Source organism: Moschus berezovskii, chromosome X, assembly GCF_049115385.1.
Source record: "Moschus berezovskii isolate FMDL1 chromosome X, NW_MosBer_1.0, whole genome shotgun sequence".
NCBI lineage: Eukaryota > Metazoa > Chordata > Mammalia > Artiodactyla > Moschidae > Moschus > Moschus berezovskii.
The window spans coordinates 111,340,929-111,356,246 of NC_142488.1; the positions used below are offsets into that span (position 1 = coordinate 111,340,929).

Consider the following 15,318-nt stretch of genomic DNA (forward strand, 5'->3'; position numbering starts at 1 on the left):
CAGGGCGTCCTGTATTTTTATTTGCTAAATTTGGCAAGGCCACGAGTACGTTAACATAATGTCAAGAGGTTTACTCGGGTTCAAGCTGGTCGGTAAGCACCAATCCATTCGGTTGTCTCAGGGAACAAAACCCATTCCCACTAAAAAGTAAACAGCAGGTAGCAATGAAACTCGGAGGAATCTTGACCCTGTGAGGAACCCGTAGTGACACACCGGCCTTAAACACGGCTTTGATTGATTGCCCCGTGTGCTCCCTTCTCTTTCTGCTCCTGGAATGATGGCTCTATCTCGTCTTCCTTCTCTAGTCCCGCCCTTTCAGCTACCGGCTCTGGATGGGGATCGGTAACCCAGAAAGGGCCAGCAAAAGCGCCGAGAGGAGCGGCAGTAGTCTAAATGTCTCTGAACACCGTAAAGTGCAGCTGGCTGTCTCCCTTTCCGGATAAAGACAACAGTTCCGAGTGTCAGTGCCGGCCTTCCTCCTGTAAGGGGATCTGCCGGACCCTTGCTAATTCAGTTTTTCTTCCCCATTCCGGGCCCTTCCCTATCGTTGCCCCCTTCACCTTGGATCATGTTCAAGAAGTAAGGACATGCCGTGGCCTCCCTCGGCTGCTCACGAAGGTGGTGGGGGTGGGTGGTGGGGAAGAGGACAAGAGCAGAGATTCTTTCTCTCTCCCCCGCCCCTGCCATCCTTACTCTTTAAGGTTTTTCTGTAGTACCATGCTCTCAACACTGTATGTCCCTGTATGTCTCAGTACTATGCTTGCAACATTTCTTTAATCTTTTCACCCTTAATCCTCAATCAGGTTGGGTCCTCCCACTCTCATTTTCTATCTCGTTACCCCTCTTTCTCATTTGCCCCCTTTCCCAGTCCTAGCTCCATTCCTAGGATTCTACCAATCACATCCTTGCACTGTGATTTAGGGACATGCCCTCTTTAGCCAGAGGGCAGCCCTGCGCTCTCTGCCATGTGGTTAGTAGTTAGGAACTGAACAGGGGAAGGCTTGACTTCCTGGGTCATGGGAGTGAAGGAGTCTGGGTGACAGGAAGCTAGCGGACTGTCATACCTATTGCCTAGCTGCCAGATTAACCTTGTCTTGAAAATAACGTGGTTGCTCCATAGGCTATTCAGTTGAGGAAGACAAAAATTCTTTGGAACGCGCCTAGTGGCTTTGCCTTGCAGATTTGGTAGAAGCAAAAAGCAAAGGGGGAACATGGGCAAAGGAAGGTGGGTTTTGTGCATGACATTTTGAGCAAAAATGATTAGGGATGTTAAATACCATCATTGTCACTTCAAAAAAAATCTCAGCAGATTGCATAGCATAGGAGGGGCTGCTTTTCCGTGTTACTGTTTGGGTTGGTAATGCTTGAGGGTATTTTCATTTTGTTTTGTTTTACACAGATTTTGTTATAGGTGGGAATCTGTTTCTTTCTGGGTAGAACTGAGTAAGATTTTTCAGGAAAGGCATTTGTGTAGCTGATTACAGTTTATTGTGTTATATATGCCTCATATCCTTCCCCCTTCCCTGCCCCCTCCAGCTAATTGTGTGTATATGACAGTTTTAATACTGTATTAAGACTTTGGTTTTGTGTTTGACAGAATAAAAGGGAAATTGTATTTTAAAAAGCAATTTCGTCCATAATTTATCTTAGACTTCTAAATATTTGCTTGGGAATAGGTTAAAAATTAAAAAAATACCTTTAGCTATTCTGTTATGTCTTTTTAGAAATGCTTTCTGTTTTTCCTTGCAAAAATCATTTGGCAGATTTGATGAAAAAGAAAATGTGTCCAATTGCATCCAGTTGAAAACCTCAGTTATAAAGGGTATTAAGAATCAATTGATAGAACAATTTCCAGGTATTGAACCATGGCTTAATCAAATCATGCCTAAGAAAGATCCTGTCAAAATAGTGCGATGGTAAGTCTTTGTTTTTCTTCTATGTAAAACTCAGAGAAGCTGAATATAATATGATTGGATTGCATGCATGATAACTGTGATTATCTTTATATTAACTATCTACTCTAAATGAGTAACCCTAAAACATCAATGTTTGTATTTTCACATGTTTTTCTATGTGAAAAATGTGGCATTGTGTACTGATTATTTTATTAAAGAGTTAATTAAATGTTTTTATTCAGAGTCAGATTTATTTCAGCTTGTGCTTTAGAGATTTGTTTTATTAATTATCTACCAAGGAAATTAAAATATGTAATAAAATGTGAAATAAAATTGTAGCAGATCATATTTTTCTCTACTGGACTGGTGTTAATTTAAGCAGGGTTTTGTGGGATTTTTTGGGGGGCCTGGATCTTTACTGAAAGTTTTTTTAAAAAACTTACTATATTTCTGTATATGCATACTTCATATTATACATTATTTAAAGGATGTTTGGCATATTCATTTTTGAAAGGAAATATATAACTTGGTACTTTGTGATGTTTGTTTTACAGCCATGAACATATAGAAATCCTTGCAGTAAATGGAGAGTTACTATTTTTTAGACAAAGAGAAGGGCCTTTTTATCCAACCCTAAGATTACTTCACAAATGTAAGTCTTGTTAGAAAATATGTATTTGGGGATATGAAAAGACACAAAAGGAGTTGAAAGTGACTTCTGGTAGTTAACTTATTGAAAGAAAAGTGAAAGTTAAGTTACTCAGTCGTGTCTGACTCTCTGCGACCCTGTGGACTGTAGCCCGCCAGGCTCGTCTGTCCATGGGATTTTCCAGGCAAGAATACTGGAGTGCGTTGCCATTTTCTTCTCCAGGGGATCTTCCCGACCCAGGGATTGAACTCAGGTCTCCTGCATTGCAGGCAAACTCTTTACCCTCTGAGCCACCATGGAGTCCCACAGTTAACTTACCGGTACTAGGTTATATGGAATATAAAACTAAAAAGATTTCCCCCTTCTCCATCTTGTGGTAAATCTGAAAAATGCATATTCTCTCATTATGCATTCCAAAAGCCCAAGAAAGAGCATTCATTCATTCAAAAAATATTTATAGTTTTTGAACTTATTCTGTGCCAGGCACTAAGCTAGGTATTGAGAATGTGATAGGAAGCAAAGATAGACATGGTCCCTGTCCCTAGGAAGCTAACAGTCTAGTGAGGAGAATAGACAACAATTAGATAATTACACACATATATATTCACAAACTGTGTAATAAGTGCTGTAAACATTTTCTTTTACATCTGTATCCAGATTTGCTTCATAGAGATAATTCTATATAAGGGAAAGCATGGAGTCCCAGTTCTTAGTAGTGCCAAGGCCAGGTGTTAAGAAACAAAATAATGTTTGTTATGTACCCACATTTACATGTTGTTATATTGATTACATTGCAAAAGAAAACCCAAAGGAAGATGCTATCCCAGTGTACAAGTTTTTCAACTGTAAGTAATTTCTTCTTTTCAAGCCAGTATGTGTCTGGCATGTATACTTATTTATGGTGAAGCATTGTGTCTGAAATGTTAAATGGTAGAGGAAGAGTGTCCATTGAACTGTTCTTCTAGTTTTTCTATATGTTAAGCATTTTCATAATAAGTTGGAAGAAAAAGATGTTTCTATTTAATAATGTTCTTCTGGGAACCAACTTTTTAGAACATCTTAAAGGAGACCCAACCAGTCCATCCTAAAGGAGACCAGTCCTAGGTGTTCATTGGAAGGACTGATGCTGAGGCTGAAACTCCAATACTTTGGCCACCTCATGTAAAGATTTGACTCATTGGAAAAGACCCTGATGCTGGGAGGGATTGGGGGTGGGAGGAGAAGGGGACGACAGAGGATGAGATGGCTGGATGGCCTCACTGACTCGATGCACATGAGTTTGGTTGAACTCCGGGAGTTGGTGATGGACAGGGAGGCCTGGCATGCTGTGATTCATGGGGTTGCAAAGAGTCAGACATGACTGAGTGACTGAACTTAAAGTTACTCTTGTGCAAGAAGCAGGATGATATGGTAGTTAAAACTGTGAACCTGGAGTCAGGCAGATCTAGGCTCAATTCCCACTACATGTCACATTTGTCAAGTTACTTAACGTATTTAAGCTTTGTTTCCTCATCTTTGAAAATGGACACAATTGTATGTTACATCTCCCAGGGTTGTGAGAATTAAATGATAGTAACACAGATGTAATGCACCTAACACAGTGCCTGGAACATAGTAAGTGGTTGATATATTATAGCCATTATTATGATGCAGTAATTGTTCAGTAAATGTCCATCCACTGCTGCTACTTGTCATCATCCCCATGATCTGGATCATCATGATAATTATTATTAAAGGACAGATATTAACAGGGATGGAGATCTAGAAAAGAAATTATGACTTCTGAGTAGTAAACACATTCATTCATTCAGGTTCCTTTTTATCAGTAATATATTTTAATTAATTTGGAACCGTGTTTAATTTCTAGTCTTGGTAGGAAAAAGACTTATTTGTTCTCTGACTAATGGGAAGGCTAGTGGTAAGACATTAAAGTGATTACATTTTACCAATTATTATTATTCCTAGAGAATCCTGAGAGGTCTAGAAAGTTTTTCTCATAGTTATTGTTTTAAATCCTTCAGGGATTTAGTTGTTAGGTTATGAATTATTAGTAGACACACGTGTGTGCATGCGAAGTCGACTCTTGGTGACTCTCTAGACTGTAGTTCGCCAGGCTCCTCTGTCCATGGGATTCTCCAGGCAAGAATACTGGAGTGGGTTGTTGGGCCCTCCTCCTAGCGATCTTCCCAACCCAGGGATTGAATCCTCATCTCTTACATCTCCTGCATTGGCAGGCGGGTTCTTTATCACTAGCGCCACCTTGGAAGCCCAGTAGAAACATATACACACACACAAATAATTTTTTTTAGGATTATAAAAGGAACATGTGTTCAGTCTAGAGATCTGGAAAATACAGAAGTAAAATCACTTGTATTCCCATGAGGTAGAGGTAACCATGGCTAGTATATCAGTGTACTTCCATAGCATTATTTCCAATATTGTGTGTGTGTCTCTGTGTTATGTGTAAATGCATATTTTTTCCTTTTTTTAAATTAACAAGCTTTATTTTTTAGAGCAGTTTTTTACACTTTATTTTATATTGGAATATAGCTGATTAACAATGTTGTGATAGCTTCAGGTGGACAGCAAAGGGACTCAGCCATACATATACATGTATCCGTTCTCCCCTAAACTCCCCTTCCATCCAGGATCCAGGATGCCGCATAACATTAAACAGAGTTCCCTGTGCTATACAGTAGAACCTACATGGTTATCCATTTTAAATATAGCAGTGTGTACATGTTGATCCAAAATTCCCTAATTATCACCTCTCCCATCCTTTTCCCCCTCCAGCAACCACATTCTGTAAGTCTGTGAATCTGTTTCTGTTTTGTAAATAAGTTCATTTGTATGATTTCCTTTTAGATTCCACATATAAAGGATGCCATAGGATATTTCTCCTTTGTCTGACTTACTTTACTCAGCATGACAATCTCTAGGTCCAGCCATGTTGCTGCAAATAGCATTATTTCATTCTTTTTTATGTCTGAGTAATATTCCGTTGTATATATGTACCACATCTTCTTCATTCATTCATCTGTTGATGGACATTTAGGTTGCTTCCACGTCTTGGCTGTTGTAAACAGTGCTGCAGTGAACATTGGGGTACATGTATTCTTTCAGACCATGTTTTTCTCTGGGTATATGCCTAGGAGTGGGATTGTAGCGTCATATGGTAGCATTAGAGCAGTTGTAGATTTACAGGAAAAAATGAACAGAAAGTACAGAGAGTTCCCATATACTTCCTTTCCACTCTTCTTCTTAATATCCTGCATTGGTGTGCTTCATTTGTTACAATTGATGAGCCAATATTGATATATGTATATTATTATAATTAACCAAGTCTATAGTTTATATTAGGGTTCATTCTTTGTGTTGTACATTCTGTGGTTTTGTCAATTGCATAATGTCACATATGCATGGGCTTCCTTGGTGGTTCAGTGGTAAAAAATCTGTGTGCAATGCAGGAGACGTGGGTTTGATCCCTGGGTCAGGAAGATCCTCTGCAGGAGTGCATGGCAACGCTTTCCAGTATTCTTTCCTGGAGAATCCCATGGACAGAGTAGCCTAATGGGCTACAGTCCATGGGGTTGCAAACAGTCAGACATGACTGATACGACTGAGCAGGCACTGTATCCACTGTTATAATATCTTACAGAATAGTTTCACTGCCCTAAATATCCCCCATGTTCTACCTACTCACCTCTTCCCCTCCTCCAACCCTTAGCAACCACTGATCTTTTTGGCAATTTTTATTGTTTTTTTTTTACTTGTCATATATTATGACTATTTCCCAGAGTATTACATATTCTCCAAAAACATGGTCCTATTATACAGATATTATAGATATACTTTAAGTCATTTATCTCTTAATTGTTGGGCATTTAGGTTGATTCTAGTTTATTTCTAATATAAATATTAGTGCTATAATGAGTATCTTTCTACCTAAATATATTGCGCATTCCTCATTTATTTCTTAGGATAAGGTCCTAGAACTAGAATTACTAAATCAGAGTTTGAACCTTTTCAAGGCTGTTGGTACATATTACCTAGTAGTCCTAAAGAAAGCCTGTACCTATATATAAGCCTTCTAGCATAAATGTAAATGCCAGTGTTCTGACATTCTTGCTAGCACTGGGAATTACTTTTCTCAAAAATATATACCAATTTGATAAGTGAAGGAATGTGTTTCAGTTTTATTTTGCATCTGTCAAAATACTCTAATTTCGGGAAATATTTGTTCATGAAATTTGCCTTTTTCTGTTGAGTCTTTAGTTTTATTAATTGGTGTAATGTATTTTTCTTCTAGATCCTTTTATCCTGCCACATCAGCAAGTTGACAAAGGAGCCATCAAATTTGTACTCAGTGGAGCAAATATCATGTGTCCAGGCTTAACTTCTCCTGGAGCTAAACTTCACCCTGCTGCAGTAGATACAATTGTTGTATCCTTCCCAGGCTCTGTTGAAAAATGTATTCATTGTGTTCTTGTTATCACTGAAAGAACTAACATCCAAGAGAGCATTAAATGTATTTTTTGCAAGTTACTGTTACATCTTTCTTCTTACATTTGAAGATGTGGGAAGCAACATTATTTTGTGTTAGAAGTTAAATGAGAACAAGTAATAAAAAGAGTCCCATCTGCATTTCAGCTCTGTTAGGGCCCAGTGTTATGAGACTTGGGACACAGTATAAAACTCCTGATTATTAATAGAGAGGTTGTATATGATATGATTGGATCACTTATTTGAAAATCATTTTACTACTTTTACATTTGACTTACCGTGGGAAAAAAGCATTCAAAAGGGAAAAGAATTTAGGCACCAGGTGGAATGTTGGTGACTAGTAGGAACCATTGGCAATCCCTATGGCTTTATTTTAAAGTCCCAATTAACTTTTATTTTAAAATTCATTTTTAACTTGGTTGTTTGGGCCTCAGAACATGTTTTCTCAAAGAGAAACATTGACGTCAGAGATAGCCCTTGAGAATCTATTCAGCTCATGACGTAGCTGAATAATTCTGCATTCCTTCCATTTCTCTGGTGTTGTTTCAGCTATATTCTAGATTAGTTTTTTGTCAACTAGTCTGAACAGGATAACATTTTCTCTTTTGTCATAGATAAAGTGACTATTTGCCTCAGGTTGAGGAAAGGAACCATATTTGGTGGGAAATCACTGGAATGGGAAGCCATTGGAATGGGTTAAAGAGTGCTCGGAGGAGGGTGTCCTCTCCTGTGGAAGTTATATCTAAGGGGTAATATAAGTTGTATATCTTAGGAACAGCTTGTATTGACATAGATACTGATCACGTAATAGGTGTTCAAATATATGTGGAACATTGAAGGAATGAATGAATGAATTGAAAACCAATGGAGAAAAATATTCTCTGAGGACAGGTTACCCTTTTATGTTTATGATTGCTCTACGTTTTTAAAGTTTATAAAGTTCTGGAGTTTCCCCGAAATGGAAAATTTTCCTAGTATCTGGCCTTTACTTTTTAAATTACTTTTATTTTTGAAATAATTATAGACTGTTGGAAAGCTGCAGAACTAGTACAGAGAGGTGCTGTGTACACTTGAAACTTCGAAAATATGGTCTGTGATGTTTACCATTTTAGACACTTCAAATGAACCAAGAACATTCTGGTTGTTCTGGAGAGACTGCAACTTACATTGGGCTCTTAAAGATAGATAGGGGATATAGTTATTCTTTTAATGTATCCTTTATATAAAACCACCATTTAGTGATTAAAGCACTAGAACAATGGATATTTATTTCTTTTTAATATTTATATGCAAAAAATTTTATCTCCTTTTTGCATGATTTATTTTTCTTCTTCTCCTCTTTCTTTTATTGGCATTGTGTTATAGTATTAGCATTTGACTCAAAACCTGAGAATGACTATTAGATTCCATTCATTTAGCATTTACTGAATATTTGCAGTGTGCCCATAAATGGTGCTAGGTCCTTGCCTTCAAGGAGTTAATGGACTAGGTGAAAATGCAAGTTGGGTTCCCAGTGGCTCAAGCAGTAATGTGACACCCCCTCTCGAAGGTATTTTGATAGATAAATGGTTTTCTTAGCTGTGTGTTTTCAGGCAATCATGGCAGAAGGAAAACAGCATGCTCTGTGTGTTGGAGTCATGAAGATGTCTGCAGAAGATATGTAAGTCTCCTGTTAGTCCCCTTTAGTTTTTCAGAGGTAGGTAACCTATGCAGTAAGGGGCTTCCCAGGTGGCACTAGTGGTAAAGAACCTGCCCACCAATGCAGGTTAGACATAAGAGACACTGGTTCGATCCCTGGGTTGGGAAGATCCCCTAGAGAAGGAAATGGCAGCCCACTCCAGTATTCTTGCCTGGAGAATTCCATGGATAGAGGAGCCTAGCAGACTATAGTCCATAGGGTCACAGAGAGTCGGACACAACTGTAGTGACTTAGTGCACACGCAGGAGGAATCAGAATTACAGGTGAACTTTGCTCTTGTTCATACCACATCTTACAAATGTTTACGCACAGAAGCCTCATTTCTGATTTTTCCTAAGACTTAAGAAGCCATTGAAAGTTATTTCCTCTCTGAGATTGCATTCTTTCTTTAGCACTCTGCAAAGAACCTGTGTGCCAACACAGCTGTACTATATGTATGTGTGTGGTATTTTAGTAATTTTTTTATTTAATGTGATTTCACTTAGGTGTGGGGAAAGGTATTTTGCTGCTAGTTTTTAAAAACAGTGACATAATTTAGTGCCACACAGTATTTATCTTGTATTTTTACCTGGTGGCATAAAATATTAAGGAAATATTAGCAATACATTACCAAAACATGGGCTTCCCTGGTGGCTCAGCTGGTAAAGACTGCTTGCAGTGCAGGAGACCTGAGTTTGATCCCTGGGTTGGGAAGATCCCCTGGAGAAGGGAAAGGCTACCCTTTCCCAATCCAGTATTTTTCCAGTATATTTTCCAGTATTCTAGCCTGGAGAATTCCATGGACTCCACAGTCCATGGTGTAGCAAAAAGTTGGACATGACTGAGTGACTTTCACTTTCAGTTTACCAAAATATAGTCAATATACTTAAAAATGTTGGAACTCATTTGATGAGCAAATTATTCCTATTACTTTCGTTGCAGGGTTAATTATAACACTTTTATGTTCTCCTGGTCTGGAAACATCATTACTCTGTTTCTGTGATCCTACTAGTTAGATCACTAGAATTTCTTTAAGCCATGAACTTCAGCAGAGTAATGTAGTTTAATGTAGATGATCATGTTAGTGTAATATAAATAAATTCCCTATATATGGCTCAATAATTGCAAAACAGCAATGAGCCCTGAATTACATTTACCATGAGTAAGCCTGTAAAAGTACTTAACAACATGTTTATGTGCTTTATTCCTTCTGCAGTGAGAAAGTCAACAAAGGAATTGGCATTGAAAATATCCATTATTTAAATGATGGGCTGTGGCATATGAAGACATATAAATGAACCTCAGAAGAAATGCACTTGGGCTAAAAATGGATATTGTGCTGTATCTGTGTTTGTGTCTATGTGTGACAGCATGAAGACAATACCTCTGTGGTTATGCTGAATAAATTCAACAGATGCTAAAATTCTGTTAGCTTCAAAAATTATTTTAATTTTTCTTAAACTCAAGTTAAATTTGGGTTACAAAGTTGGACATTAAAACGTAGCTGGTAAGTAACCAAACTTAATTAAGACAACTTAATGTCCTTTCTTAGGCTAATGATGCAAGATGAAGGGCAAGACTTGGTCAATGAACTTGCTAGTATATGGCTGATGCCTCAGAAAGTCTAGCTGGAAGCTAGACTGTTTTTTTTTTTTAAACATTTTTTATTTTTAATTGGAGGATAACTGCTCTACAACGTTGTGTTAGTTTCTGCTGTACAACAGTGTGGATCAGTTGTAAGTATACATGTATCCCCTCCCTCCTGAGCCTCCCTCCCACCTCCCCGCATCCCACTCCTCTCGGTTGTCATGAGCGCCAGGCTGGGCTCTGCGCGCTATACAGTATCTTCTCACTAGCTATATATTTGACACACTATAGTGTATATATTAGACTTGGATTTTTATCCCGTTACCCAAGGGCACCTAGAAGTGCCCCTTCTCTTTTGTGTGTGTTTTTAGTTTGGTTGCTATTTCCATTTTAAACTTTTCATTATGGAAAACTCTGAGCATAGAAAAGTATGGGTAGATAGTATACTGGATTTTCTAATCCATCACCCAGCTTCAATTCATGGCCAATATTGTTCACTCCTTCCCACCCCACTCCCCAAGTATTTTGAAGCAAATCTCAGATATATCATTTCATCCATAGTTTCTTTAATATGTATTTTTAAAAGGTATGTTTTCTTTTAAAAAATAACCACAATATCATTATCACACCTAAACATTTAGCTATTTCTTAATATTATCAAATATCTGAACTGTGTTCTCAGATATATGACAAATGGACTTAATTGTTTCTCTTTATTTTTTTAACCATTGGTTTGCTTGAAGTTGGTATCTGCCAAGGTTCTTATATTGCATTTGGTTGCTATTTGTCTCCTTTAATCTATAAGTTCCCCCTCCTTCATTTTCCCTTTAGTTATTTAAAAAATCTAGTTGTTTTGTCCTGTCACATTCTGGATTTTGTTGATTGTATCACTGTAAAGTTATTTAAGTTGTTTTTATACTCCTCATATAGCCCGTAAACAGATAGACTTGATTAGATTTTGGTTCAATTTATTTAATGCCCTCTCTTGAAGCTGGATGAAAGCATACTCCACAGATGCCCAGAACTTCCAGATTTGAGTCCCTACTGTATTCCCCAGACAACGTGTATCTCTTATCATAAGTGACATGTGAAAACTATCAACTACTTCAGTAAGAACAGTCAGCTGTTTTAAACAGCAGTTGTGATTTATATAGTGATAACAGGTCTTTCTTCCTAATAGCATTGCTGTTATACTATGTCTCAGCCATCTTCATTTGGTTGTTGACAAATCTACTACATGTGATTTTATTTTTCAGATGGATACAGACATTTACAAGATTGTGGTGACCTGTGTTACAGTTAGAAGTTGGTGAGAAAGTTGAGGGTGGATAGTAAAAAGAGAGATACCAGTGGGCTGGCTGTTGCAGCTGGGCCTTCACAACATAGGTGAAGGGTATAGATCCAGGGTCTGACTCAGATTGAGAAACTATTTCCCACAAAACCTGTAAGACTTGGAGATTCCCATGTTAGAATGTAACTGTATTAATTTATAGTAGTAAGTCTGCTTAGGGTAAACAATTAGTAAACAGGAGGTTTCTTGGTAAAGATGGATTAGAGTAAAGGAAGGTTGATAATTTGGGGGAGTCGTTCATCTGGGCTGGGGTAGGGCTTGGAGAATTTCCTCCTTCATCATTAATTAGAATGCTTATGACTGCCAAAATCTTTCTTAGCCCATAGAGGTGCCCTGATATTTTTCTTCCTATATCCTTTTTAAGTCCTATGTATTTTCCTTTGTTATGACAGTTATATTCTACAACTTGCTATATTTTTAATATTTTATTATTTATTCCTGGTGGATAAAAGTGTAAATAATCTTATCGGTGGCATAATTATAAATGAACTTTCAGGGTAGGTTTCTTCAACAGATAGTCTAATTTCATGCTGACTTACTAGTTTCAAATTCAGATGTCTCCCCATTTGGGAGACAGGCAGCCTATTTGAGGTCTATAGTTCCTTATATGCTTAAAAAGAAAATAAGTCATTTATGTCAAAACCAAACTTTGAATCTTTATTCTTGGTACTAAGATAATGTTAATTGACCAAAATTGCCTATGGAGTGTTAGTGATGAAAAACAAAGCACACACACATATTAGAGAAGTTTTAATTGTGAGGTTTCAGAAATAATTGATCCATGTTTCTGACCACGGTTACAGTGGGTGTAGGGAACACTTTTAAAATATTCAACATCATCTGTGCTTGTTTTTCTACTATGTTCAGGTACATTGACTTTGTTGCCTTGGTGATGTGGGCTAAATATGTACGTTTCCTACTTCCCCCGGGTCTGAGGCCTCAGGTCATGGAGTTAATCGGGGGTGTGATTCCACAGGTGGGAGCCCAGTGTTGCAGCCAGGTCAACCATTTCAAAGAGGTTGAACTAGCAGGTATATCAACCTCTTGATGCACTGTGCATAAAGGAAACTTAGTTTACCTACATTCCTGAGAGTAGGAATATGGGAAGAGCCTGTTTTCTCATAGGTAATATGTCTTCAGTTCACTTTTAGTTTGAAAATTACTTTTGCGTCAGGCAACCTACAGTCTAGTCATTTTTGTGCACTTTTCCTCAGCCAAGGTCAGTTCAGCTCACTGGACATTTATTGAATATTCACTAGGTTCTAGGTGTGTGGCACAAAGATGAATAATAGACAAGTTGCCCTTGCCCTTAAGGAGCTTCCAGGCTAGTGAGTAAAGTTACATTTTTAAAAATCTGGGTAATGGTGACAGCCCAGTACCAGTTTATAAAGCTAGTAGGAAGTTACTAATACATTTCCAATTTCAGTCATCAAAACTTACACATTATACATGAACCAAATATAAACATATTCCTTAGATTGTATTCGATGTGAAGTTAAAAACACCCAGGTGTCTTGGATTCCAGCAGTTCAGCATTCCAACTGACATGGTTGTCCCATTTTGCCATAGTATAAAGACCCAGTCAGCCCTCTTCTAGCAGACTATTATAATGGTTTGGTGGTGCTCGGTTGGCAGCTGCATTTTTTCTTTTCTTAATGTTCTGGACCCAAAACAAGCAGCTGGATTTAGCTAAAGGACAGCCATGAACATTTCCAATTGAAGAGATTTGATGGTCCCCAAACATAAAGTCAGATGGCATTTGTCAAATAATGATTATATCCACCCCAGTTCCCCCTGCACATACAAATCAGCTACCAAGGATACAGTATCTCTAAGCAAAGTACTTCAGAAGATATAAGAATGGTAAATGACTAAATTTACAGAGGTATTTCATTATAATAAGTATTTCACCCTTTTGTTGTTCATGAGACTATTAATTATGTAGCAATTATATATTAATGGGAATATGAAATGAATGTATGCCCAAACAAAATGTGGTAAATATTTTAACTTTATTTATCTAGGTTCATTAATTTAGAGAATACATTTCTCAAGGCTTTTCAGGAAACTCAAAATGTTCCAATTTCTAAAGGAGCATCTACTGAAACTGATTTATGATGAGAGAAAAAACAGAAAATGTATGTATGCATCCTGTGTCAATATAACCATCACTTCTGAGGTCTCAAGCAATCAGAAATTTACTGAGTTATTCAATAACCTGTAAGAATTGGGTCATTAAAATATATTTTGAAAGCCCTTCAGAACGCTTATGTTTAGTATGTCATTAATTGTATCAGGGCAGTAAAAATTACACTAAATATAATTATATTCTTAATATCCTAGTCTCTCAGCAATACTCCTAAAGAAATCTTGCCTGTCAACATGGAGATTGATGCATATAAATGTATATTTGTATTCTATGATTTTATGCATCATGTGTATACTTTATTTATGCTTTGTTTTATAGCAGGTAAAAGCATGAGTAGATATAATGAACTATAATGATAATTTATCTAATATTGTATTAAAACTAATTAAGTACTTGTAAAGGACTACAACTCCACCAGAACAGGAGGGAATGAACAGAATTGAAAACCAGTTTTAAAATCTATGTTGAGACTATCAGGCTGGTTGGTCAGTTGGTGTAGGAGTTGGCTTCCTGGAGAATGTAATTTATATATGGAAAAGGACATGGAGATGATTCACAGGAATTTCTACTAATAATATGTTCATTAGAACAGGTTCTGGGGAGGAAAAATATATAAAAACATCCACACTAATTGTAGTATTAAAGATTTGCCTCTTGGAGTGAAAAATTAAAGTACACCAAATTTTGTCCCTGAACATTTTGAGAAATAAAAGGATTAGTGAAATAGTTTTTTGTATTTATTTATTTGGCTGTGTCAGGTCTTAGTTGTGGTGTGTGAGATCTTCCTTGTGTCACCTGGGACCTTTTGCTGCAGCATGTCGACTCTAATTGTGGCACATGGGCTCCAGAGCACACAGGCTCAGTAGCTGCAATGTGCAGGCTTAGTTGCTCTGCAGCATGTGGGATCTTAGTTCCCTGACCAGGGATTGAACCCACATCCCACATTGGAAGGTGGCTTCTTAACCATTGGACCACCAGGGAAGTCCCAAGACAACTTTTAAAAGCTGCATGCACTTAACTTCTACTTTTGTTTCCCTATCTGTGAGGCATGGAATGTCTGTTTCATCATATTGATGTTTTAACAGATTTTTAGTTTTTCATGATCTGAAAGATTATGTATGCTCTTGTTAATCTGGATACTGTTCTCTTCAGTTCTAATGCTGCCCCATCCAGAATTCATTTTTTAAACTCAAAATTCACTGTTCACTTAAGCATCTGGATTAAATTGGGCAGGGTGAGGAAGATGGGTGGTGGTGGTTTAGTTGCTAAGTTGAGTCTGACTCTTGCAACCCCATGGACTGTAGCCTGCCAGGTCCCTCTGTCCATGGAATTCTCCAGGCGAGAATACTGGAGTGGGTTGTCATTTCCTTCTCCAGGGGATCTTCCCGACCCAGGAATCGAATCCGGGTCTCCTGCATTGCAGGCAGATTCTTTACTGACTGAGCTACAAGGGGTCCTTTTTGCTCTGTAGGCTGTGGACAGCTTTCTTAGAGAGTTGGCTTATCC

At 37.7% G+C, this 15,318-nt stretch overlaps 1 protein-coding gene across 5 annotated transcripts; it reads left to right on the forward strand.

Annotated features, from left to right (window-relative positions):
* Positions 1 to 222: 222 nt before the first annotated feature.
* MCTS1 (MCTS1 re-initiation and release factor) lies at positions 223 to 10,168 on the forward strand. Of its 5 annotated transcripts, none has more exons than XM_055438510.2 (7): positions 223 to 579; positions 1,121 to 1,225; positions 1,725 to 1,916; positions 2,450 to 2,547; positions 6,854 to 6,987; positions 8,640 to 8,707; positions 9,942 to 10,168. In XM_055438510.2, exons 2-7 carry the CDS (start codon positions 1,212 to 1,214, stop codon positions 10,021 to 10,023), a joined length of 588 nt encoding a protein of 195 aa, XP_055294485.1. In that variant the 5' UTR covers positions 223 to 579; positions 1,121 to 1,211; the 3' UTR covers positions 10,024 to 10,168. The 5 variants fall into 5 exon arrangements, with proteins under 5 accessions (XP_055294485.1, XP_055294484.1, XP_055294488.1 ...); XM_055438509.2 differs by having other exon boundaries at positions 223 to 481; XM_055438513.2 differs by having other exon boundaries at positions 226 to 579; positions 1,764 to 1,916; positions 9,942 to 10,167.
* Positions 10,169 to 15,318: the final 5,150 nt, after the last annotated feature.